This window comes from Hyla sarda, chromosome 6 (assembly GCF_029499605.1).
Source record: "Hyla sarda isolate aHylSar1 chromosome 6, aHylSar1.hap1, whole genome shotgun sequence".
In the NCBI taxonomy this organism is placed as follows: domain Eukaryota; kingdom Metazoa; phylum Chordata; class Amphibia; order Anura; family Hylidae; genus Hyla; species Hyla sarda.
The window spans coordinates 200058980-200083565 of record NC_079194.1 but is presented as its reverse complement, the minus strand read 5'-3'; the positions used below and the strand labels follow the sequence as shown (position 1 = coordinate 200083565).

Here is a 24586-nt window from a genome sequence, read left to right as displayed (position 1 = left end):
GCACCTTTTTAGGCTGAAAATATCCATTTTACAGGCAAAAAAACATCTGAAGGGTTGCTTGTGAAGCAGACCTTTAAAGGGGTTCTCCGGTGGAAAACATTTTTTTAAATCAACTGGTGCAAGAAAGTTAAACAGATTTGTAAATTAAAAGTAGAAACTATAGAAGAAGGTGGAGCCAACACTGCGTAAAAACATTCCTCTTTATTGTAATCCTGGTTAAAAGTCCATAGAAGGCAGAAAAATAATAGGCACTGGGACAAAAGTGCATAGTTGGAGCACCTCAGAAACGCGTTTCAGGCTGTTTGGCCTTTAGTCTAAAGGCCTGAAACGTGTTGGCGTTCTGAGGTGCTCCAAGTATGTACTTTTGCACTTTTGTCCCAGTGCCTATTATTTTTCTGCCTTCTATGGACTTTTAACCAAGATTACAATAAAGAGGAATGTTTTTACACAGTGCTGGCTCCACCTTTTTCTATGGTTTCTGCTTTGAATTCTGAGGCATGTGTTGAATCAGGTGAGTTGAATTCCTGCTCTCCTCACTTCAGATTTGTAAATTACTTCAATTTAAAAATCTTAATCCTTTCAGTACTTATGAGCTGCTGTATGCTGCAGAGGAAATTGTATTTCTTTCTGAAATTCTTTTCAGTCTGACCACAGTGCTCTCTGCTGACACCTCTGTACTCTTGGACAGTTCCTAAAATAAACAATCAAATCCCCATAGCAAACCCTTCCGCTTCTGGACAGTTCCTGATATGGACAGAGGTGTCAGCAGAGGTATACAGCAGATAACAAGTAGTGGACGGATTAAGATTTTTTTTTAATAGAAGTAATTTACAATCAGTTTAACTTCAGTTTAACATCAGTTAAATATTCTGAAACCAGTTGATCTGAAAATAAAAATAATAATTTCCATCCTTTTAAGCTTGGGAAGGCTGAGGAGGGGAGGACACAACAAACGACCAGTAGGCACCAGAGGATGCTTTTCAATTACAAACCATTCAGTAAACCTGCCCTAATGGCTCAAAGGGGGCATGCATTCGCTGCACCAAAGTTAGTATAATATATGACTGCAAGCAGCTTGGAGCTGGCATAGATTTTAGAAGATTCTTTGCGGGCAGCCTCAGATGTCCCGGATTTATAGAAAGGCATGCGCTTCTCAATAAATCCAGCATGGGTGAGGGGGGCAGCACTTTACTTAAGACAGGCATATGGATACCTTGGTCTTGGTAAATTCCTCCCATTGTTCATGTTTTGCATAATCTGCATTGAAATCAACAGCAGCAATTCCAAGACTGCACCAAATATCCATACAATTTGGTGCGAACAATTTGCTGCAGATTTTCAGCTGTAGAAAATCTATGTAATGGCATACCCTTATATGCCAAATAGTAACAGCTACAATTGTATACACAAAGGTCATATGTTACTGGAAACAGTTCCTTGCTAAATTTAGGAAAATGAAAAACTTGCACAGCTACAATTGTATACACAAAGGTCATATGTTACTGGAAACAGTTCCTTGCTAAATTTAGGAAAATGAAAAACTTGCACAGGGAGTGAAAAAAACAAACAAACCTACAGCTTCTTAAAGTAGGTGGAGGTGATGTGGCCAACAAAGCCAAGGGAAAGAGCTGCATTTAAGGGGTATTCCAGTGTCGGCTAGAAATGTTCAAAGTGCTGAGGCTGTGGTAAACAGAAAAAAAGGTTATACTTACCTACTACCTGTTCCCCACTGGTCCCACTGCAGCTCCATTTTTTCTTTTTCTGGTTTCTTGTTGTTTCTTCTTTTCTGCCTGCTTCCAAGACAAGAGCTCGGAGTAGGACCTGCCCGCTCAGACAATTACTGGCCACAACAGTGTCCTGTCTCAGACAGTAATTGGCAGAGCAGGCTGGTCCTGCTCCAAGCTCTTGTCTTGGAAGCAGGCAGAAGAGACAAGCGGTGGGGACTGGAGGCAGACAAATGGGAGCTGCAGCAGGAGCGGCAAAGCATTGGGGGAAGGTTATTATGGCTTTATTGTTTGTTTTACCACAGCCCCAGCACTATGTACATTTATGGCTTATGCTGACATACCTCTTAACGCTGTATTCCAGCCTTAGACATCTTATCCCCTATCCAATGGATAGGGGATAAGATGTCTGATCGCAGGGGTCCTGCTGCTGGGACCCTTGCAGCCCCCGGCATTCTGTGCTGGGCGCTGCTCCAGAGAGATTGACGTCACGGCCACAACCCCCCTCTTGATGTCACGCCACACCCCCTCTATTCATGTCTATGGGAGGGGGCTGGGCGGCCATCCACTATCCTTTGCATAAGATGTCTAAGGCCGGATACCATTTTAAGGAAACTTTACAGGAGCAAGGTAGAATGAGGGTGCTGTCAAAAAATAACAAACAAAAAAGAAGCCTGACACTAAAGAGTTAACCTAAAGCCACACCCTTCCCCTTTTACATCTCAGCCTCACCACCATAGCTAAGGAAGTTCGCAATGATATAGCAGAGCTGAATAAGATTCTAGTACAAACCTACCGGCCTGAATAAGTGTTTGCCAAGCATGGCCCACAAGGAGCCTCAACAACAGGTCATGTTTTCAGGCTTTTCTAAGTCTTTCTCAGGTAATATATTTATGGTCAGTCAGTGTATTGGCATCACCACAAATATCACCTGTTAAAAACTAAGGAAATCCTGAAAACGTGACATGTTTGGGGTACTTGAGGGCCATGCTTGGGAAACACTGGCTTAGATTGATCAATCTGTCTGAGACAAAATATGTCACATTTTTGCCTCAGACAGCTAGCAACCAAAGACTCATTCTGAGAAATGAAAGCTGAGCTGTGATTGCTCACTAGCGGACATGTTTTTGTCTTAGATGGATAAGTCTGAACTAATGTGTGTTCTGTGTTAATTTTTGGAATGGCTGAACCAAAGCTTTCCATGTGGTTGAAATGTTAGGCTATGTTTACACGACGGAATGTCCAAATGGAGAATCTCCGTGTGGACATTCCGGAGATTGTGGGAGCGCTAGGACCGCATGGGAATGCGCCATCTCATAGACTTTTCCACTTGGACTTGGTGTTAATAAACCATTTATTGAGGACATATTGTATCTATTGTATCTATTATAATGTAATGAACTCTTGTGTGTGTATTCTAATTAATTGCTCTGATGTATCCTATAGTCTGTTCTTACAATAATAGAACAATTTTCAAGCTCTGTGAGGAGGCGTCTTCTCTGACATAAGTGGACCTGTGTTCAGTCCAAAAAATAAAAAAATAAGGTTTTGTAGCCTTGGGTGCCCAGCTTCTAACAGTTTTTTTTTTTATATAACGTTTTCTGGCTATGCCCCCTGGTTTCCAACTTACAAGGATTTTACCAATTGGTTGACTATCTGTATGCTTCACTGAATTAGCAGATGAGTGTGCAATACATGGTGTGAACGCTAGGCTAAGGCGATCTTTATAATCACATCCCCATGAACTTAATTCATGCCCCTCTACGGCATATTCACACCCCCTGAGCCCAGCATTCACACCTCATTTTGAAATGATGTTCCTGCTGGAATCAGTATTTAATTTGAAAAAAAAAAGCAAATTTTTATCAGAGATTATCTTTAAAGGAAAACTGTCACCCTGATCACCCACACTAAACCCAATACACTGGGTGATAGCGGGAGTGACCAGATGTCCAAAGAGGATTACTTACTAAATTTGGTTCAGTTGTTCCTGTGGTTTTGCCTGGTGAAGTTCTATTGCTGTATTCAGTTAAATGCGTGGTGGAGGCGGGGCCTTTTTGGTTGGCCGTCCCTGCCTCTGTCGGTCTCCTTCTACTGCTGGCCCCTCAATTTGCATAATCATCTTCTGCGACTCCACATCTCAGTGATGTGGAGTCTCCGGTCACGTGAGCGCTCTGCTCCGCTCTGTAGCTGGAACCATGCGCAGCTTTCCCGTCATTATGACGTGAGAGCTCTATAGTCCGTCAGCGCATGCGCTCCTGCTGGAATGTGGAGTCGCAGAAGATGATCATGCAAATTGAGGGGCCAGCAGTAGAAGGAGATGGACAGATGCAGGGGCGGCCAGCCGGCGAGGCCCGTCTTCAGCGTGCATTTAACTGTATATAGCCAGGTGATACCACAGGAACAACTTGACCAAATTTAGTAAGTAACCCGTCTTTGGACTCCTGGTCACCCAGTGTATTAGGTTTAGTGTGGCTGATCAAGGTGACAGTTTTCCTTTAAAGAAAACTGTCACTGGGTTTATAACGCCACAAATAAAGTCATTACAACATGGCTATTAAAGGGGTACTCCGGTGGTCAACGTGTTTTTCCGTTTTTGACTTACCCTATTTGTTTTGTTTCATTTCTATTCTTGTTGTTTAGGCGACTCTATTTCCGTTCTTTGTTGTCTTTTTATCCCCCACTTTGTTTTCCTATCTTTGCTTCTATTTCCTGTTTCTTGCTGTGCTGAAAACCACAAATCCCAGCATGCCACATGGGGCAGCTCCTTTTTTTTCCCTGTTTGTTCCGCCCTTTACGAACCCTTCTATTTTCCCTGGTCAGCCCCCTTATACACAGCACACTAATATAATCAGCCCTGGTTGGGATACACTGTCATACACACACAAAAGGGACTACAACTCCCAGCATGTGTCATTCAGGAGTCTTCAGTTTGTTTTATAACACCAGCATGCTGCCTCTGTAGTCTCCTGGGGGTTGTAGTTCACCACACCTCTATAGGGCATACACCAGTGTTTCCCAACCAGGGTGCCTCCAGGTGTTGCAAAACTACTACTATCAGCATGCCCGGACAGCCAAAAGCTGGGAAACACTGGGAAACACTGGTGTAACATGATGTGTATGCTGAATAGGCTAGGACAGTGTTTCCCAATCAGTGTGCCTCCAGCTGTTGCAAAACTACAACTCCCAGCATGCGCAAAGGCTGTCAGGGAATGCTGGGAGTTGTAGTTTTACAACAGCTGGAGGCACACTGGTTTGGAAACACTGGTGTAACATGATGTGTATGCTGAATAGGCTAGGACAGTGTTTCCCAACCAGTGTGCCTCCAGCTGTTGCAAAACTACAACTTCCAGCATGCCCAAAGTCTGTCCAGGCATGCTGGGAGTTGTAGTTTTGATACAGCTGGAGGCACCCTGGTTTGTAAACACTAGCATACACACATAACAGGGACTACAACTCCCAGCATGTGTCATTCAGGAGTCCCCCCCCTCCCCCTTCACATATAGAAATCATCCCCAGTCCGAGATTTATTCCCCTGCAGTCTATACATCCCCAGCCCATGCATCTTATTCCTTCACATAACACTTCCTCCCCTTCACATACATCTTCTCTGTCGTCTTTCAGTGCAGACCTGCGTCCTCACAAGACAAAGCAGGGGGAGGGGAGATGAGGAGCTGTGTAGGAGCTTCTTGCTCTCATGCACACCTGTGACCACCTGGAGGGGGAGATGAGGAGCTGTGTAGGAGCTTCTTGCTCTCATGCACACCTGCGTCCTCCATGAGGGGGAGAGGAGGAGCTGTGTAGGAGCTTCTTGCTCTCATGCACACCTGTGACCACCTGGAGGGGGAGATGAGGAGCTGTGTAGGAGCTTCTTGCTCTCATGCACACCTGTGTCCTCCATGAGGAGGAGATGAGGAGCTGTGTAGGAGCTTCTTGCTCTCATGCACACCTGTGACCACCTGGAGGAGGAGATGAGGAGCTGTGTAGGAGCTTCTTGCTCTCATGCACACCTGTGACCACCTGGAGGAGGAGATGAGGAACGGTGTAGGAGCTTCTTGCTCTTATGCACACCTGTGACCACCTGGAGGAGGAGATGAGGAGCTGTGTAGGAGCTTCTTGCTCTCATGCACACCTGTGACCACCTGGAGGAGTAGATGAGGAGCTGTGTAGGAGCTTCTTGCTCTCATGCACACCTGTGACCACCTGGAGGGGGAGATGAGGAGCTGTGTAGGAGCTTCTTGCTCTCATGCACACCTGCGTCCTCCATGAGGGGGAGATAAGGAGCTGCGCAGGAGCTTCTTGCTCTCATGCACACCTGTGACCACCTGGAAGGGGAGAGGATGAGCTGTTTAGGAGCTTCTTGCTCTCATGCACACCTGCGTCCTCCATGAGGGGGAGATGAGGAGCTGTGTAGGAGCTTCTTGCTCTCATGCACACCTCTGACCACCTGGAGGGGGAGATGAGGGGGCGTGGCCTATCTCTCTCATGCAGTTCTGAAAGAACAGAGAAAAAAAAAGCTCTGACATCTTGTCCACAGCCTAATACTAACCTGTGGACAACAGTAAGAGATCCAACACAGAACTACAGAACTTCCAGGCCCACAAAAAGGTAAGAAAAAAAGACACATGCTACACAAATATATAATGCATGTCAATTGCAAAAAACATGAATATTAAAAGAAGATGCAATCTAGCCAAAAATCTTAACCACCGGAGTACCCCTTTAAGCTTACCCTGACTACTGTGGGGCAGTGGTGTGTTAAGAATTGAAATGAGGATTCCTGTCTGCATTTCATGCTGCCTCTGGTTCGGGCAGATGACAGGTTCTCTTTAAAGTGACATTTCAGCTCAAAATTATGGGGACTTTTTCAGGCTTAAAAGGAGCTATGATTTTTTCTCAGATATGAGTGAATAAGGAAACCACCTAATTTTTCACTTTATACTTTAGAGTGTTGACTAAATATATATTTAGATTTCTCTTTCTTTATCTGTTTATTGCCATATAAAGCTCATATCTTTCTGTCATATTCTAGGATAACTGGTTTCAAGTATCACCAGAAAACAATGGAGAAATTGGTCGCAATGCTTCAACAATGTAACAAGTTATCATTTTTGGAGTAAGTCAGCTTGCTTGAAAAAAGACTAATACTGAATGTCTCATTGTAATTTCAATGTAATTTTGGCTGATGATGCTGATACACATATAGTGTTTTTCAAATTATAACTTTACTTTTTGTTTAATAGTTTGTCTGACAACAGGTTGGGAAATGCTGGAATTACTGGAATAACCCAGATTCTTTCTGATCTAAAATGGCTTTGCTCAGTCAAGTAAGTTATGGTAAATCATGTGGTAGAACATAGTTGTCAGCCTTTGATTTCAGACTTTTCTTCTAAAAAGTCCAGCCCACAAATATTGGTCATGCTCCCCGTAATGGCATTTTATCATTACCATTGTGCCCTAATAAAGAGTGCCTGTCATTTCCTTGCCTCAGTGTTTAGCTGGCTTTAGGTGTGATCCCTTGGACAAAAGAGTCACATTGGAAAGTCAAGGGTAGAATATGTTTACCAAATCAAATGTCTACAGATTTGGAACTCCCCCTGGGCTCTGTGGACTCTGACACCTACTTAACCCCTTCAGGACGGAGCCCATTTTGGCCTTAAGGACCGGAGCGTTTTTTGCACATCTGACCACTGTCACTTTAAACATTAATAACTCTGGGATGCTTTTAGTTATCATTCTGATTCCGAAATTGTTTTTTCGTGACATATTCTACTTTAACATAGTGGTAAATTTTTGTCGATACTTGCATCCTTTCTTGGTGAAAAATACGTAAATTTGATGAAAAATTTGAAAATTTTGCATTTTTCTAACTTTGAAGCTTTCTGCTTGTAAGGAAAATGGATATTACGAATACATTTTTTTTTTGGTTCACATATACAATATGTCTACTTTATGTTTGCATTAGACATGTGCAATTCGGTTCGGCACGAATGTCTAAATTAACGAATTTTACCGTTTTCGTGCATTCGGACCGATCCGAATGCACGAAAACATATTTTGAACATTCCCGAATAGCCACGATAATACGAATAGCAAAGTAACGAATACATTCGTTATTTCTGAAAACGAACGAATATAGATAGTTTGATTTTTCGGATACATTCGGTATTCGGGTACATTCGGTAAATCTTTTTATTCTTTTTTTGGACTTTAGCGATCCTAAAAAATTATGGAGACACCTTTTTTATAAAAATTTCGTAGGGTATCATAAAAAAATCATAATAAAAAAGATACAGTGGTGATGGAAAAAATTGTATCTAATGAAATGTATCATTTTTATTATGAAATGTTTATTCATTTTTAAACAGGGATCAATTTATGTGAGCGGGTAAAGCACTAAAAATGTAGCCGACAATAATGAAAATGTAGTGTGTGCGTGTTTTTCACTTTTTTTTAAAACATTTTTTAGGTAGTACTACTACTCCCAGCATGGAACACACTCTTCCATGATGGGAGTAGTAGTTACCTGTACTAATTGACAGATTGCAGGGGTCCCTTGCAATCATCTTGTATAATGTATAGATGCGCCGGCTGCTCTTCTATGGTCCCCTGCACTCACGTATATATACACATATTCATATTTCCCGCAGAGCTGTGATTGGCCAGATGGTTCCAGCCAATCACAGCTCTCTGTGAGAAATAGGAATATGTGTATATATACGGCCGTGCAGGGGACCATAGGAGAGCGGCCGCTGCATCCATACATTATACTGGAGGATCGCAGCGGGTGTCAGGAGTGATACCTGCAGTGATCTTCCCTTTACTACAAGTACTACCACTCCCAACATGGAGTACACTCTGCTCCATGCTGGGAACTGTAGTACCTGTATTAATAGACAGATCGCAGCGGGTGTCAGAAGTTACACCCGCTGCGATATGTCTATTAATGCAGGTACTACAGCTCCCAGCATGGAGCAGAGTGTGCTCCATGTTGGGAGTATTAGTACCTGCAGTAAGGGACAGATCCCAGGGATGTCACTCCTCCTGACACCCGCTGCGATCCTCCTGATGTGAATGTCGGGATCAGCTGTTCTCAGGGCTACAGAGCCAGGAGAACAGCTGACGCTGAGCCGTAGGTATACATCGTATATCTACTGCCCAGCAAGAACTTACAGTGAGCTTGCAATGTGTATACAGTATACACATTGCTGGCTCACTTAACCCCTTGCTGAGCTGTGCGCTATGCGCAAGCCCAGCAAGGGAAGAGTTAACTTACACTGCTGGACAGTGTAGGTTAACCCTTTGGGCGGTATACACTGTATACAGCTATCTATAGATAGCTATATACAGTGTATACAGAAGACAAAGTCCAGCTTACTTCCCTCGAGTCCCGGGCGGGGTTCGTGTAGCTCCGCCCCCTAGTGATGACGTCATTAGGGGCGGAGCTACAGAAGGGAACAAGGCTAATTAATCTGAAGCTCTGTTCACATTGTACGTTTTGTATAATGTGAACAGACCCTTCTGGCAGTGTCTACCCAGACAGGGAGACTCCAGCTGTTGCTAAACTACAACTCCCAGCATGCCCAGACAGCCAAAGGCTGTCTGGGCATGCTGGGAGTTGTAGTTTTGCACCAATTGGTGGCTCCCTGTTTGGGTAGACATTGCATCATGGGTGCTCTCCCCAGCGGACAGCGCCAAAAATGTCATAACCAATTTTTTGTGTTTTTTTCTTTTCGTTTCAGATCCGTGTATGCAGAGGATTACTGCGGATTAGATGGATTACGGCGGATTATTTATTTTTTCCTTTAATAAAATGGTTAACGAGGGCTGTGGGGGAGTGTTTTTTTAAATAAAATAATTTTTCCAATGTGTTGTGTTTTTTTTTTTTTTTATTGAATTTTCAAGGTTAGTAGTGGACGCTGTCTTATTGACGGAATCCATTACTAGGCCAGGGCTTAGTGCTAGCCCCAAAAACAGCTAGCGCTAACCCCCAATTATTACCCCGTTACCCACCGCCACAGGGGTGCCGGGAAGAGCCGGTACCAACAGGCCCGGAGCGTCAAAATGGCGCTCCTGGGCCTAGGCGGTAACAGGCTGGCGTTATTTAGGCTGGGGAGGGCCAGTAACAATGGTCCTCGCCCACCCTGGTAACGTCAGGCTGTTGCTGTTTGGTTGGTATCTGGCTGAGAATGAAAATACGGGGAACCCTATGCGTTTTTTTTTTTAATTTTTTTATTTAAATTTAAAAAAAAAAACGCATAGGGTTCCCCGTATTTTCATTCTCAGCACAATACCAACCAAACAGCAACAGCCTGACGTTACCAGGGTGGGCGAGGACCATTGTTACTGGCCCTCCCCAGCCTAAATAACGCCAGCCTGTTACCGCCTAGGTCCAGGAGCGCCATTTTTGACGCTCCGGGCCTGTTGGTACCGGCTCTTCCCGGCACCCCTGTGGCGGTGGGTACCGGGGTAATAATTGGGGGTTAGCGCTAGCTGTTTTTGGGGCTAGCACTAAGCCCTGGCCTAGTAATGGATTCCGTCAATAAGACAGCTTCCGCTACTAACCCTGAAAATTTAATAAAAATTTAAAAAAAACACAACACATTGGAAAAATTATTTTATTTAAAAAAACACTCCCCCACAGCCCTCGTTAACCATTTTATTAAAGGGAAAAAAAATAATCCGCCGTAATCCATCGAATCCGCAGTAATCCTCTGCATACACGGATCTGAAACGAGAAGAAAAAAAAACACAAAAAATTGGTTATGACATTTTTGGCGCTGTCCGCTGGGGAGAGCACCCATGATGCAATGTCTACCCAAACAGGGAGCCACCAATTGGTGCAAAACTACAACTCCCAGCATGCCCAGACAGACTTTGGCTGTCTGGGCATGCTGGGAGTTGTAGTTTAGCAACAGCTGGAGTCTCCCTGTCTGGGTAGACACTGCCAGAAGGGTCTGTTCACATTATACAAAACGTACAATGTGAACAGAGCTTCAGATAAACTAGCCTTGTTCCCTTCTGTAGCTCCGCCCCTAATGACGTCATCACTAGGGGGCGGAGCTACACGAACCCCGCCCGGGGCTCAGCGTCAGCTGTTCTCCTGGCTCTGAAGCCCTGAGAACAGCTGATCCCGACATTCACATCAGGAGGATCGCAGCGGGTGTCAGGAGGAGTGACATCCCTGGGATCTGTCCCTTACTGCAGGTACTAATACTCCCAACATGGAGCACACTCTTCTCCATGCTGGGAGCTGTAGTACCTGCATTAATAGACATATCGCAGCGAGTGTAACTTCTGACACCCGCTGCGATCTGTCTATTAATGCAGGTACTACAGCTCCCAGCATGGAGCAGAGTGTACTCCATGTTGGGAGTGGTAGTACTTGTAGTAAAGGGAAGATCACTGCGGGTATCACTCCTGACACCCGCTGCGATCCTCCAGTATAATGTATGAATGCGGCGGCTGCTCTTCTATGGTCCCCTGCACGGCCGTATATATACACATATTCCTATTTCTCACAGAGAGCTGTGATTGGCTGGAACCATCTGGCCAATCACAGCTCTGCGGGAAATATGAATATGTGTACATATACGTGAGTGCAGGGACCATAGAAGAGCAGCCGGCGCATCTATACATTATACAAGATGATTGCAAGGGACCCCTGCAATCTGTCAATCAGTACAGGTAACTACTACTCCCATCATGGAAGAGTGTGTTCCATGCTGGGAGTAGTAGTACTACCTAAAAAATGTTTTAAAAAAAAGTGAAAAACACGCACACACTACACTTTCATTATTGTCGGCTACATTTTTAGTGCTTTACCCGCTCACATAAATTGATCCCTGTTTAAAAATGAATAAACATTTCATAATAAAAAAGATACATTTCGTTAGATACAATTTTTTTCATCACCACTGTATCTTTTTTATAATGATTTTTTTATGATACCCTGCGAAATTTTAATAAAAAAGGTATCTCCATTATTTATTAGGATCGCTAAAGTCCAAAAAAAGACTAAAAAGATTTACCGAATGTACCCGAATACCGAATGTATCCGAAAAAAAGAACACGAATACCCGAATACCGAATGTATCCGAAAAATCTAAACCGAAAATATTGCCGAACCGAAATTTTTTTCCAAAACGAAAAAACGAAACGAAATTAAACGAAAATTTTTCTAGTGCACAAGTCTAGTTTGCATCATAAAATTTATGAGTTTTTACTTTTGGAAGACACCAGAGGGCTTCAAAGTTCCGCAGCAATTTTCCGATTTTTCACAAAATTTTCAAACTCGCTATTTTTCAGGGACCAGTTCAGTTTTGAAGTGGATTTGAAGGGTCTTCATATTAGAAATACCCCATAAATGACACCTTTATAAAAACTACACCCCCCAAAGTATTCAAAATGACATTCAGTAAGTGTTTTAACCCTTTAGGTGTTTCACACGAATAGCAGCAAAGTGAAGGAGAAAATTCACAATCTTCATTTTTTACACTCGCATGTTCTTGTAGACCCAATTTTTGAATTTTTACAAGGGGTAAAAGGACAAAATTTTTACTTGTATTTGTAGCCCAATTTCTCTCGAGTAAGGACATACCTCATATGTCTATGTAAAGTGTTTGGCGGGCGCAGTAGAGGGCTCAGAAGCGAAGGAGCGACAAGGGGATTTTGGAGAGTACGTTTTTCTGAAATGGTTTTTGGGGGGCATGTTGCATTTAGGAAGCCCTTATGGTGACAGAACAGCAAAAAAAAACCACATGGCATACCATTTTGGAAACTAGACCCCTCGGGGAATGTATCAAGGGGTAAAGTGAACCTTAATACCCCACAGGTGTTTCACGACTTTTGCAAATGTAAAAAAATATATATATTTTTACCTAAAATGCTTGTTTTCCCAAAAATTTTAAATTTTTAAAAAGGGTAATAGCAGAAAATACCCCTAAAAATTTGAAGCCCAATTTCTCCTGATAAAGAAAACACCCCATATGGGGGTGAAAAGTGCTCTGCTGGCGCACTACAGGTCTCGGAAGAGAAGGAGTCACATTTGACTTTTTGAAAGCAAATTTTTCTCTGGGGGCATGCCGCATTTAGGAAGCCCCTATGGTGCCAGGACAGCAAAAAAAAAAACCACATGGCATACCATTTTGGAAACTAGACCCCTCGGGGAACGTAACAAGGGGTTAAGTGAACCTTTATACCCCACAGGTGTTTCACGACTTTTGCATATGTAAAAAAAAAAAAATGTTTTTACCTAAAATGCTTGTTTTCCCAAACATTTTACATTTTTAAAAAGGGTAAAAGCAGAAAATACCCCCCAAAATTTGTAACACAATTTCTCCCGAGTACGGCGATACCCCATATGTGACCCTAAACTGTTGCCTTGAAATACGACAGGGCTCCAAAGTGAGAGCGCCATGCGCATTTGAGGCCTGAATTAGGGACTTACATAGGGGTGGACATAGGGGAATTCTACGCCAGTGATTCCCAAACAGGGTGCCTCCAGCTGTTGCAAAACTCCCAGCATGCCTGGACAGTCAGTGGCTATCTGGCAATACTGGGAGTTGTTTTGCAACAGCTGGAGGCTCCGTTCTGGAAACAGTGGCGTACCAGACGTTTTTCATTTTTATTGGGGAGGGGAGGGGGGTTGTATAGGGGTATGTGTATACGTAGTGTTTTTTACTTTTTATTTTATTTTTTGTGGTAGTGTAGTGTAGTGTTTTTAGGGTACAGTCGCACGGGCGGGGGTTCACAGTAGTTTCTCGCTGGCAGTTTGAGCTGCAGCAGAAAGTTTGCGGCAGCTCAAACTTGCAGCCAGATACTTACTGTAATCCTCCGCCCATGTGAGTGTACCCTGTACGTTCACATTGGGGGGGGGGGGGGGCATCCAGCTGTTGCATAACTACAACTCCCAGCATGCCCGTTGGCTGTCGGTGACTGCTGAGAGTTGTAGTTTTGCAATAAATGTAGGCACACTGGTTATGTATCACTGAGTTTGTGACCTAACTCAGTGTTTCACAACCAGTGTGCCGCCAGCTGTTGCAAAACTACAACTCCCAGCATGTACGGTGCATGGTGTACGGTGACTGCTGAGAGTTGTAGTTTGCAACAGCTGGAGGCACACCGGTCGTGAAACACTGAGTTAGGTAAAAAAAAACTATGTGTTTCACAACCAGTGTGCCTTCAGCTGTTGCAAAACTACAACTCTCAGCAGTCACCGACAGCCAACGGGCATGCTGGGAGTTGTAGTTATGCAACCAGCAGATGCACCACTACAACTCCCAGCATGCACTTTTGCTGTTTGTGCAAGCTGGGAGTTGTAGTTATACAACAGCTGAAGGTACACTTTTCCATAGAAAAAAATGTGCCTCCAGCTGTTGCAAAACCATAAGTCCCAGCATGCCCATAAGGGAATGCTGGGAGTTGTGGTGGTCTGCCTCCTGCTGTTGCATAACTACAGCTCCCAGCATGCCCTTTTTGCATGCTGGGAGCTGTTGCTAAGCAACAGCAGGAGGCTGTCACTCACCTCCAACGATCCAGCCGCGTGAGGACAGTCCCGCCGCCGCCGCTGCTCCTGGGGCCCCGATCCCAACAGGGACGCTGGGGATCGGGGTCCCCAGCACCCGGGGTGCACGTCCCGCACCCGCTCACGTCCTCCGGAAGAAGGGCGGAGCGGGTGCGGGAGTGACACCCGCAGCAGGCGCCCTGATTGGTCGGCCGGTAATCCGGCCACCTCACCAGTGCCACCTCACCCCTGCAGGCTCTGGCTGTTCGGGGCCGACAGAGACGGCCCCGAACAGCCAGTAATTCCGGGTCACCGGGTCACTGGAGACCCGATTGACCCGGAATCGCCGCAGATCGCTGGACTGAATTGTCCAGCGATCTGCGGCGATCGCCGACATGGGGGGACATAATGACCCCCCCTGGGCGATATGCCGGGATGCCTGCTGAACGATTTCAGCAGGCATCCGGCTCCGGTCCCCAACCGGCTAGCGGTGGGGGCCGGAATTCCCACGGGCGTATGGATACGCCCTCGGTCCTTAAGGACTCGGGATGCAGGGCGTATCCATACGCCCTATGTCCTGAAGAGGTTAAAGGGGTACTCCGGTGGAAAACATTTTTTTTTTTTTTTTAAATCAACTGGTGCCAGAAAGTTAAACAGATTTGTAAATTACTTCTATTAAAAAATCTTTACCCTTCCAGTGCTTTTTAGCAGCTGTATGCTACAGAGGAAATGTTTTGTCTTGTCCACAGTGCTCTCTGCTGACACCTGATGCCTGTATCAGGAACTATCCATAGCAGGAGAAAATCCCCATTGCAAACCTATGCTGCTCTGGACAGTTCCTGACACGGATAGAGGTGTCAACAGAGAGCACATCCTGTGAAACACAGCAGTTCAGTGTGTTCAGCGTGCGGGTGTGTCCGTGTTTGAGCTCTCCAAGACTTCCAACTACAGACTACAAAGGCAGGTGTTACATCAGCCTTCCCAGGAGTGTGGCAGACTCCTGGGGAGAGCCTCCCTGCATGGACCCCCGAGAGACTCGGGCCTCCACTTCCCGTGCTTCCAGGCTGCCGGTGGGTGGAGAGCAAGCAGCAACAGCCTTACCGGCCAGAGGGAGAAGTTCTAGCAGAGTCTGCAGCAATGCAGGCTTTGGTGCCCCGGCAACGGGTGCCAGCCAGAGAGCTGGTGGAAGGAAGGCGAACAGGAAAAGCATTAAGATGTGGGCTGAGAGAGGACCCAAAGAGTCCAGTTCAGCATACTACTCTCGCATAACTGCACGTTTTGCAGGGTATGAGCGGTGCGGTAAAGAGCTCAAGTTGGCCAGAGAGGACCTGCGTGGGGCACAGAATTTGGCGAGCACGGGGTCAAAAAAGAACAGGCTTGAGCTGAAAAGAAGAATCACGGTGCTGAAAAGTGAGATTGTGAAGATGGAGGAGAGGAGAGCAGACATACTGGAAGGGTCTCTTCAGAGAGAAACTGATAAATGAAGACCGGTTTGCCACCATGAAATTCCCAGGTAAGGTGGAAGTGGAGGTGGATGATGGGGAGAGTAGTGGCGGTGAAAAAAGTGAGGATGGCTGTGATGGTGTAAAGGAGGAGGAGAGGGTGGAAGAAGATGTGCCTGTTGCTCCATGTGGCACCATGACCACCCAGGACAGCTACATTGAGCCGGCACAGGTGGTGCTTCCACTAAGCGATAGTGAAGAGGAGGATGTGGAGAGTGAGGCTGGGGGATTGCCGAGGGCTATAGTCATGCAGGAGTCCCCAGCCCACCTCCAAAATTTTACCTTTGGTGACCACCTATGTGAGGATGTGGCAGTGAAGAGGAAAGCAAAGAAACAAAAGAAACAAGAATCAGTGCAGTATGTGTTTGTTCCTTTCCAGCAGTCTGGGCGAGCTGCAAAGCTGGTTCAGGCTGCTGGGCCCCCCAGACTGCCAGACCCCGTTTCTGAGGTGGAACGGAGCCAGCATGAGGGGTACAGCATGGCGTCAGAAAAGGCAGCGGGCGCAATAGATGTGAAGACCACCCATCCTGCCGGTAGGGAGGCGCAGGATGGGCTCATGGTGGGCAGCACTGGCACTAAAGGACCGCCTCAGGGTGGCGGGGGGGTGTTCAAGTGCCAGAGGTGAGTTTTGCCGCTGTGAGCTCGGGGGGCGGTCCCCCGAGTTGTGTGGGCATTACCGGCACTGCGGGGCACTCCCCTGTGAGGGGGGGGGGGAGTGTTCGGGCGCCGGTGGCAGAGAGAGGTGGGTCCATGTGCTCGGGGGGCAGACCCCGAGTACTGTGCGTTCTGTGGGCGCTGCTGGGCACTCCTCTGTGAGGGGGGGGAGTGTCCAGGTGCCGACATCATCCACAGAGCCCATGCGGAAGGGTAAAGCAGGTGCTGGCACTGTAGGTGGAGCTGGGGTGCGCTCGGAGCCCCAGACTCAGGAGGTGAAAAAAGCCATGGAGGAGGAGCCATCAGTGACTGTTAATTAAACCAGCAGTACTACAGGTCCCAGCCAGCCCAGAATCTGTTAGGCAGGAAAAGAGTGGAGGATGTGAGAATGCTGAGTGTATTAGTGTTGTGGTTTAGAGGAGTGTATGTGGGAGTGTAAGTGGAGTGAATGATGGTGGGAGTAGTAGTGGTAAGAATGGGAAGTCTGGCATGGATGGGAATAAAGATGGGAGTTGTGGTGTGAGTGGCTGTACTGATGGTTCTGGGTTTGGGTCTGGTCCGGCTGCCTCCCCCTCCCCCCCCCCCCCCCCCGATAGTGACTGCTTCTAGGAGCTATGCCAATGTCGTTGCCGGGGGTTCAGGGGGGTCCCCGTCTCTGTCCGGCCCTGGGGGCCATTTGCAACAGCGCCTCCTGGAGGATCTGCCTAGGGGCGACAGGTCGATCCAGGTAGAGGGGAGGGGTGAGGTCGACCTGTCTTTCTGGATAGAGAGGCACAGTTTGGGGGCTTTCCGAGAGCGGAATGGGGAGGTGGTCTGGTCCCTCCCGACACCCGGGCAGGACAATAACCGTGGGAATGTGGTCAGTCTGATTTGGAGGGGCGAGGATGCGTGCCCAACTTGCGCAAAAGTGGTTGAGCTCCTCCTTCAGATGGAATTCAGGGGGAGTGACATCTTTGCTCTGATTCACCCCTACGGTTCGTCTGAGTTTTGCGTCAGTTTTGTTCGGCCAGAGGGTCTCGAACTCTTCTGGTCAGTAGTGAAGAATGAGCCCGGCTGGCGGAATTTCACCGTAAAGGCGATTTCCCCTCAGAACTCTGTCAAGAAGGTGACCGCTTTGACCCGTAACGAGTCACTTTCTTGTTATGACATCATGACCTGGCTCAGACGGTATGGAGATATGACGGACATGCCCAAGAAAAACTTGGATGAGCACGGGATCTAGTCCGGGGCCTGGACGTTTTCCGTCAAACTCAAGCGTTCAGGGAGTACCCACATTCCGTCAGCCACCTTCTTTGGACGTGATAGGATCCAGGTCTTCTACCAGGGGCAACCTAAGGTCTGTCACAGGTGTTGCAGCCCCACCCACTTTAGCGCAGCCTGTACTGTGCAGGTCTGCGCTTTGTGTGGTGGGGTGGGTCATCCTGTCTGCAGATCCGGTGCCACCTGTGTGGTGTCCTCGGACACCCTTTCAGCAGTTGTCCCAGTGCCTTTGCCCGTGCAGCGGCTGCTCCAGCTGAGGAGAGCTGTGAAGTTGCCTCAGCTGGGGAGGGTACGGGCAGGGATAGGGGCGCAACAGGGCTAGTGAGGAGGAAAAAGGGCCCTGCCAAACTAAGGCGGGAGGAAAATCATAGAAGGAGTAGGGAACTGGAGAGTGCCCAGGTGGCGGGGGTAGCTTCAGTCCCTGCTCCTGAAGCTGGCCCTGTAACTCCTGAAGCCCTGGAGTAGAATGTGCTGGCGGAGGACATCAGGAGACTTCACAGAGAGGATGGCAATATGGCTGACCCTTCCGATTCCTCCCACTATGAAAGTGTGGATGAGGAGAGTGGGGTGAGGGCCAAAAAGAAAGTTAAGGGCAAAAGGAAAGGGAGAAAGAAGAGGTCAGAGCCCTCTGAAGCTCCTGGTACTACGGGCCAGGTCCAAAGCGGAAGCCTGGCTGCCCCCCCCTCTGATTGACCTGTCAAACCGGTACCTAGGGAGAAAGAGCCTCTGGGTGGAACTGGGCCCTGTCCTGTTGAGGCACCTTCCTCAGAGGACAGGGCTAGACCGGGGCCAGACGGAGACGGGGATAATATGGATCTATCAGAGTTTTAAAAAAAAGGTCTAAGAGTGGTACAGCCTTCTCATCTTCTTCAGGGGATGAGGGGGAAAAAAAGAAGGGGAAACAGAAGTAAAGGATGTGGCCGTCTAATTTAATCACCCTGTATGACGGCACCCACCCCATTGACGCTGGCATCTATTAATTGTGCCAGCATAAAGTCTGATACGGCTAGACATTTTCTTACAGGAGACCGGGTTGTCAGATCTAGCCTCTCTGGAAAAAGCCAGAAGAGAGTGGAGGCGTGGTCCCTCCCACTGGTCTCTTACGGCTGAGCCGTATAGTGGGGTGGCGGTCCTTTTTACCGCTCCTGTTGAATGCCGACAGGTTATTGAATTAGAAATGGGGAGGTGCCTGATCTTAGATGTCTTCATGAAGGGACAGGAGCTCCGGCTCATTAACATCTACGCCCCGCAAACTAAGCGGGGTCATAAAGATCTCTTTATGAGGATTAAGCCCTTTCTTTTTACGAGTCGGCAAGTGATCTTTGGAGGGGACTCCAATGGTCCGCTGACTTGTGATAGTGTGGCACTGATTAGCATAGCTAGAGAAGCTCGCCTAGAGGACTAGTGTTGCTCGCGAATATTCGCAATTCGAATATTATTCGCGAATATCGCATATTCGCGAATTCGCGAATTTCGTGAATATAGCGCTATATATTCGTAATTACGAATATTCATTTTTTGTTTTTTTTTTCTTCACAGTACACATCACAGTGATCACCCCTCTCTGCTTCCAGCTTGTGTGGTGTAAAGAAGGCTCTAATACTACTGTATGAGACTGCCGGACGAAAATGCGCATATGCGAAAATTAGCATATGCGAAGTTTCGCATATGCGAATTTTCGCGTATGCTAATTTTGAATATGTTAATTTTCGCATATGTTAATTTTCGCATACGCGAATGTTCGCATATGCGAAAATAAAACGAGAATATTACGAATATGCGAATATTCGCGAATATATGACGAATATTCGTCCATATATTCGCGAATATTCGCGAATTCAAATATGGCCTATGCCGCTCAACACTATAGAGGACGCCCACATCCGGAGCCCCTCAGGCCACGCGGGTTTCACCTATCATCAAGGTAGTCACAGGTCTAGGATAGATAGGTTTTCTTTAAAGGAGGAAGCCGTCTCTTCCGCAGTGTCCGTGGTTGAGGTGGACTTCTCCTATCACTGTATGATTTTGTTTTCCCTGAATGTTTCAGAGACCCCCCGGATTGGAAAAGGTTATTGGAAGCTGAATTCGGCCCCCCTGGAGGAAGCGGAGATAAGACAGTCCTTTGAGGATTTTCTTCAGAGTCAGGTATCTTTACTGGATCTTTGTAGTAATAAGCTGGAGTGGTGGTAGATATTCAAGAAGCGAGTTGCGGGGTTCTTCCGCCAGCTCTCGAGCCTCTGGTCCCTGAACAGGTACCGCTTGTATCAGGGTCTGAGGAGGAAACTCAAGCTTCTCGTTTCGACTGGAGGTAGCCGAGAAGCTATCTCCAGAGTGAAATCCTTGCTGATGAGGTGTCAGTACTATAGGCACGCATCTTTGGTTTTTGAGAGGGATTTCGGGAAGTACCGCTCGCACAACCCTTACAGAAACTGTAAGATGTCAGTGAGTAGTAAAATCATCTCAGGACTGATTGATAGTACAGGATCTCTGAATCGGTCCAGATCAGGGATCTTGGAGGTCATCAGATCCTTCTTCTCGCACCTCATGGGGAGGAAGGATCTAGATAGAGACAGGATGTCGGCTTTCCTGGCTGAAACCATTCCTGAGCCAGGGATAGACCCCTCTCTTGATGTTTTGACAGAAGAAATCAGGGAAGAGGAAGTTAGACTGGCGATCGAGGGGCTTGCCCCTAAGAAGTCGCCAGGTCCGGATGGCTTAACATCTGAGTGGTACAGGACCTTTAAGGAGTCTTTAGCTCCCCTCTTGACTGAGGTATTCAATGAGTGTCTCTCCTCGGGCACTCTGCCGAAGTCAATGAGGAGGTCAGCCCTGATTCTTCTCTCAAAGGGTAAAGATCCCAGCCGTATTGAGAATTGGAGGCCCATAGCTCTTCTCAATACGGACAGGAAGCTTCTGGCTAAGATACTGTTTAATCGGTTGGTGAAGTTTGCACCCCAGCTCCTTTCGGAGGCCCAGCACTGCACTGTTCCAGACCGAAGCACCTTAAGTGCTGTCCTTAGTGTCAGGGAGGCAGTGGAGTGGAGTAGTGCAGGTCTCTGGAAGGGGTACTTGCTGTCCTTGGATCAGGCCAAAGCATTTGATCGGGTGAACCAAGAGTACCTCAGGTCCGTCCTCCTGAGATATGGCTTACCGAGTACTTTTGTTAATTGGCTTAAGATCTTGTATGCAGGAGCAGAGAGTTTCCCGCTGGTGAACGGGTGGTCTGGCTGCTCTTTTGAGGTGGGGTCCGGAGTCCCTCAGGGTTGTCCTTTGAGCCCGCTCTTATATGTGTTCGTGATCAATCCCTTCCTTAGGAGGGTGAGTCGTGGACCATTGGCGGGAGTCGGGATGAGTCTGGCAGAGCCGGATGTTGCCCATGGGTGACATCCAGAGTGGTGGCGTACGCTGACGATGTCACTATTTTCGTCTCCTCGAGAGAGAGGAGGTCAATGTGGTGATGTCGGAGGTGGACCGCTACTGGGAGGCATCTGGGTCTAAGATCAACCGGGATAAGTGTGAGAGTCTCTGGCTGGAAGGGGGGATCCCACTTTTGATCTCCCGGACACCCTTCCAGGGCCCCAAGAATCAGCAAAAGTCTTAGGCATCACATTCGGCAAGGATGATTATCCCACCAAAAACTGGGATGGTAAGCTCCAGGATGACTCTCAGAGGGTGGACCAGTGGAAGGGTTGGTCTATGACCCTCAGGGAAAGGGTACACCTGTTCAAATCGTACATGCTCCCCCTTGTTTATTTATCTGGGCAGCGTATGTATCTTACCAGAGGCTTACTATACTAGGATCTACGGCCTGTTTTTCCAACTGTCAAGAGGGAGGTTACGTACCGCATGAGGAGACTAGGGGGTTTATCTATGGTAAACCCTGTGGTTTTCTTTACGAACACCTTCTTGAAAGCTAACATTGAGAGGCTAAAACCTCTGGAAAGAGAGGGCTCCTCCGTGGGTAATCTCCTGCAGGGAATGGTTTTGGCTTTTCTTCCAGGAATGGGAAAGAGGAGGGCAAGTGAAGGACCTCCATACGCCCCATGGATATCTTCCAGCTTACACCACCCCGACTTTGAAGGCGATACGTCGGTGGCGTCTGGGAGTGTGGGAGATCAGGACCCAGTCAAGGCAGTTCCTTCACAAACGGGTTCTGTTGACTCACTTCCAGAAGCCTCTGGCGCTCAGGGACTGCCCAGGTCGGGATCTGAGGGTGGGGTTGTATCTTTTAAACATGAAAAGGATCCCACAGAAGTTTTGGGACTTGGCCTGGCACTGCATTCAGGGGAAGCTATATGTAAGGGACAACCTGAAGTACAGGAACTCTGATGACCGGGGATGTACCAGAAAAGAGTGCAGGAACACGCTGGAAAGCATGGACCACTTCCTGCTTCATTGTCCCTTTAATATAGGGGTTTACAACAGGGTGGGTTCTTCCATCGTTTGGAGTCAACTTATCGGCCTTACCTATCCAGAGTGGGCTTATGGGGCATTCAGGACCCTGGGTTGCAGAGACCGAGGTACTTTATTCTTAGTTAGTTCAGTGGTTAGGTACTACACGTGGAATGCACAGTGTTTAGTGTCGACCCAACAGAAAATCCTCTCTGAGGTGGAGGTCTGTAGGAATATCACCAGTGACCTTGGGAAGATCTGGCCTTTGGAGTATGGCAGTCTTGGTACCAGTAGGGCTTCACTCCTATGGAGAGGTTTTTCTTTTGATGTGCCCTAGGTACTAGGCCCTTAAGGTGAAGTACCTTAATTTTGGCCAGGGATAGTGTATATATCTTAGGGTGAGTATAGGGTCAGTTTCATGAAGGGATAGCGATAGGGTTAGAGGTTGATAGGGAGAGGAATTTAAATTTCATTTTATCAGGATTGCCATCCTTCTTCCTGGTGGGGGGCTATGCATGTCACCTTAGCCTTTTGTTTTGTTTTCTGTGGATGGATTGTAAAGGGCTTGCAGGCAACCAAACTTGGGCCTTGTGGTTTTTGGTGTATTGTATTGTTAATATTGCTTTGTTGGAGATTATGTATATATTGTTTTGTATATATTGTTCTGTTTACATTAGGTGGGTAGGGGTGTATTTTAGGTTGGGTGGGGGGTTTTGGGGGTTGGTGGGGGTGTGTACCTAGGACTGGACTGTTGCAGTGGGTACTATTTTTGGGGTCTGGTATGGGTCAGTTGTGAACAAACACTGTGACTTATGGACTCTGACCCATGTCCAGAGGGGGTGGTAGGTGATGGGATAGTTTAGTATAGGTTGTTTTTCTGTATTATTGAGTTGTTTGTAATGTATATTCTGTATGGTTTTATGTGTAAAAATGTGAGCGTGATGTTGTGATTTTCTTTTGTATTTGTATGTTTGTGTCCTAGTGTGGATTAGTTTTTGTTTGTGGGTATATGTGTGTGTGTGTGTGTGTGTGTGTGTTTAATTGGATTATTTTAGTTACGGCAGCTAGCCATATTTTTGTTTTGTTACGGGGAGGGGAAAAAAATATATATATATTTGTGAGGTTATGTTTCCTAGTTTGGATATTTTTAGTTTTTGATCACAGCGAGGAAAGCTTTATTTATATTCATGAGGTGTGTGTGTGTGTGTGTGTGTGTGTGTGTTGGACTGTAGTAGGTAATGATTTTTTTTTTTTTGTGGTTTATCTGGGCTGGACGGTTAGGAAGGTTTAAGTTGTTATTTTGAGACGGATAGTTTGTTTTTATGTTCAGTTTTGTTAATTTTGTTCCAGTGAATTGAACTTGTTTTGTAAAGTTTTGTACTTTTATAATAAAAAACAGTGTCAGCAGAGAGCACTGTGGACAAGACAAAAAAGCATACAGCTGCTAAAAAGTACTGGAAGGATTAAGATTTTTTTAATAAAAGTAATTTACAAATCTGTTTAGCTTTCTGGTACCAGTTCATTTAAAAAAAAATGTTTTACACCGGAGTACCCCTTTAACTTTGCAATGGTGCTGAAGGCAACCCTACTCTTTGTGCATATCCAGGAAGAAGTGAGCAGCTAATAGAAAGCCTTTCATATATTACTTACTGTCTCAGTAATGAGCACTATTAGTAGAGATCAGTGTTAGAACATGGTTTTCTTTCAGTAAATGGTCAGTGACTATAATAGAGTCAATATTTTGTGGGATATTTGCCAGGACCCCATGGCATCTTCAATTTTTTCACAAACTCCCTGACATTCTGCCAATGACTACTGTGTTTTGTTGTATGTGAACATTATCAGTCAGCCAGAACAACCCCTATCAGTGCTGACAATTCTGTATGGGTCAGGAATATTTTTAAGAGGTGCAACATCCATGAGACAGGATTCAGTAAACAGTTGGGTGGGACACCACTTGCGGTGGGCAGTCTAGGGTTTTGTTGTGCCTCATCCTTGTTGCGGTTTTGTTAACAGTATATCGGCATAAGGGGTCCTCACAGGTGTGCTCTGTTTTTATGGTGGCCTGTAGATGGTCTGCTGCAGTGTGCAGAAAAAGTATGGTGTATATATGGAGGCAGGTGTTATATATGGAGGCAGGTGTATATATGGAGGCAGGTGTTATATATGGAGGTAGGTGTATATATGGAGGCAGGTGTTATATATGGAGGCAGGTGTTATATATGGAGGCAGGTGTTATATATGGAGGCAGGTGTATATATGGAGGCAGGTGTTATATATGGAGGTAGGTGTATATATGGAGGCAGGTGTTAAATATGGAGGCAGGTGTCTATATGGAGGCAGGTGTTGGCAAGTAGACGACACCCAGTTAACAACAATGTAAATTCCTCCTATTCGTTCATCTTCTTCCAGTAAACCAATACAAGTTTCTTTAATATGCAGTACAGGTTGAAGCAGAGTATTACACTTCACAATATTGAATATGCGGTACACAGATCTTTTTGGCTAGAGCAAGGGTGCTCCTAGTTTTTCTTTTCTTTTTTTTCTTT

The 24586-nt window shown here is 46.4% G+C and overlaps 1 protein-coding gene across 10 annotated transcripts in view; it reads left to right on the top strand.

Annotated features, from left to right (window-relative positions):
* Positions 1 to 24586, top strand: part of NLRC5 (NLR family CARD domain containing 5) — a 247515-nt gene that overhangs the window by 79592 nt on the left and 143337 nt on the right. For all 10 annotated transcript variants that reach the window (XM_056526173.1, XM_056526171.1, XM_056526178.1 and 7 more), the window contains 2 exons: positions 6757 to 6840; positions 6968 to 7051. In XM_056526173.1, coding sequence (XP_056382148.1) covers positions 6757 to 6840; positions 6968 to 7051 — 168 coding nt within the window. The remainder of the gene's footprint in view (positions 1 to 6756; positions 6841 to 6967; positions 7052 to 24586) is intronic.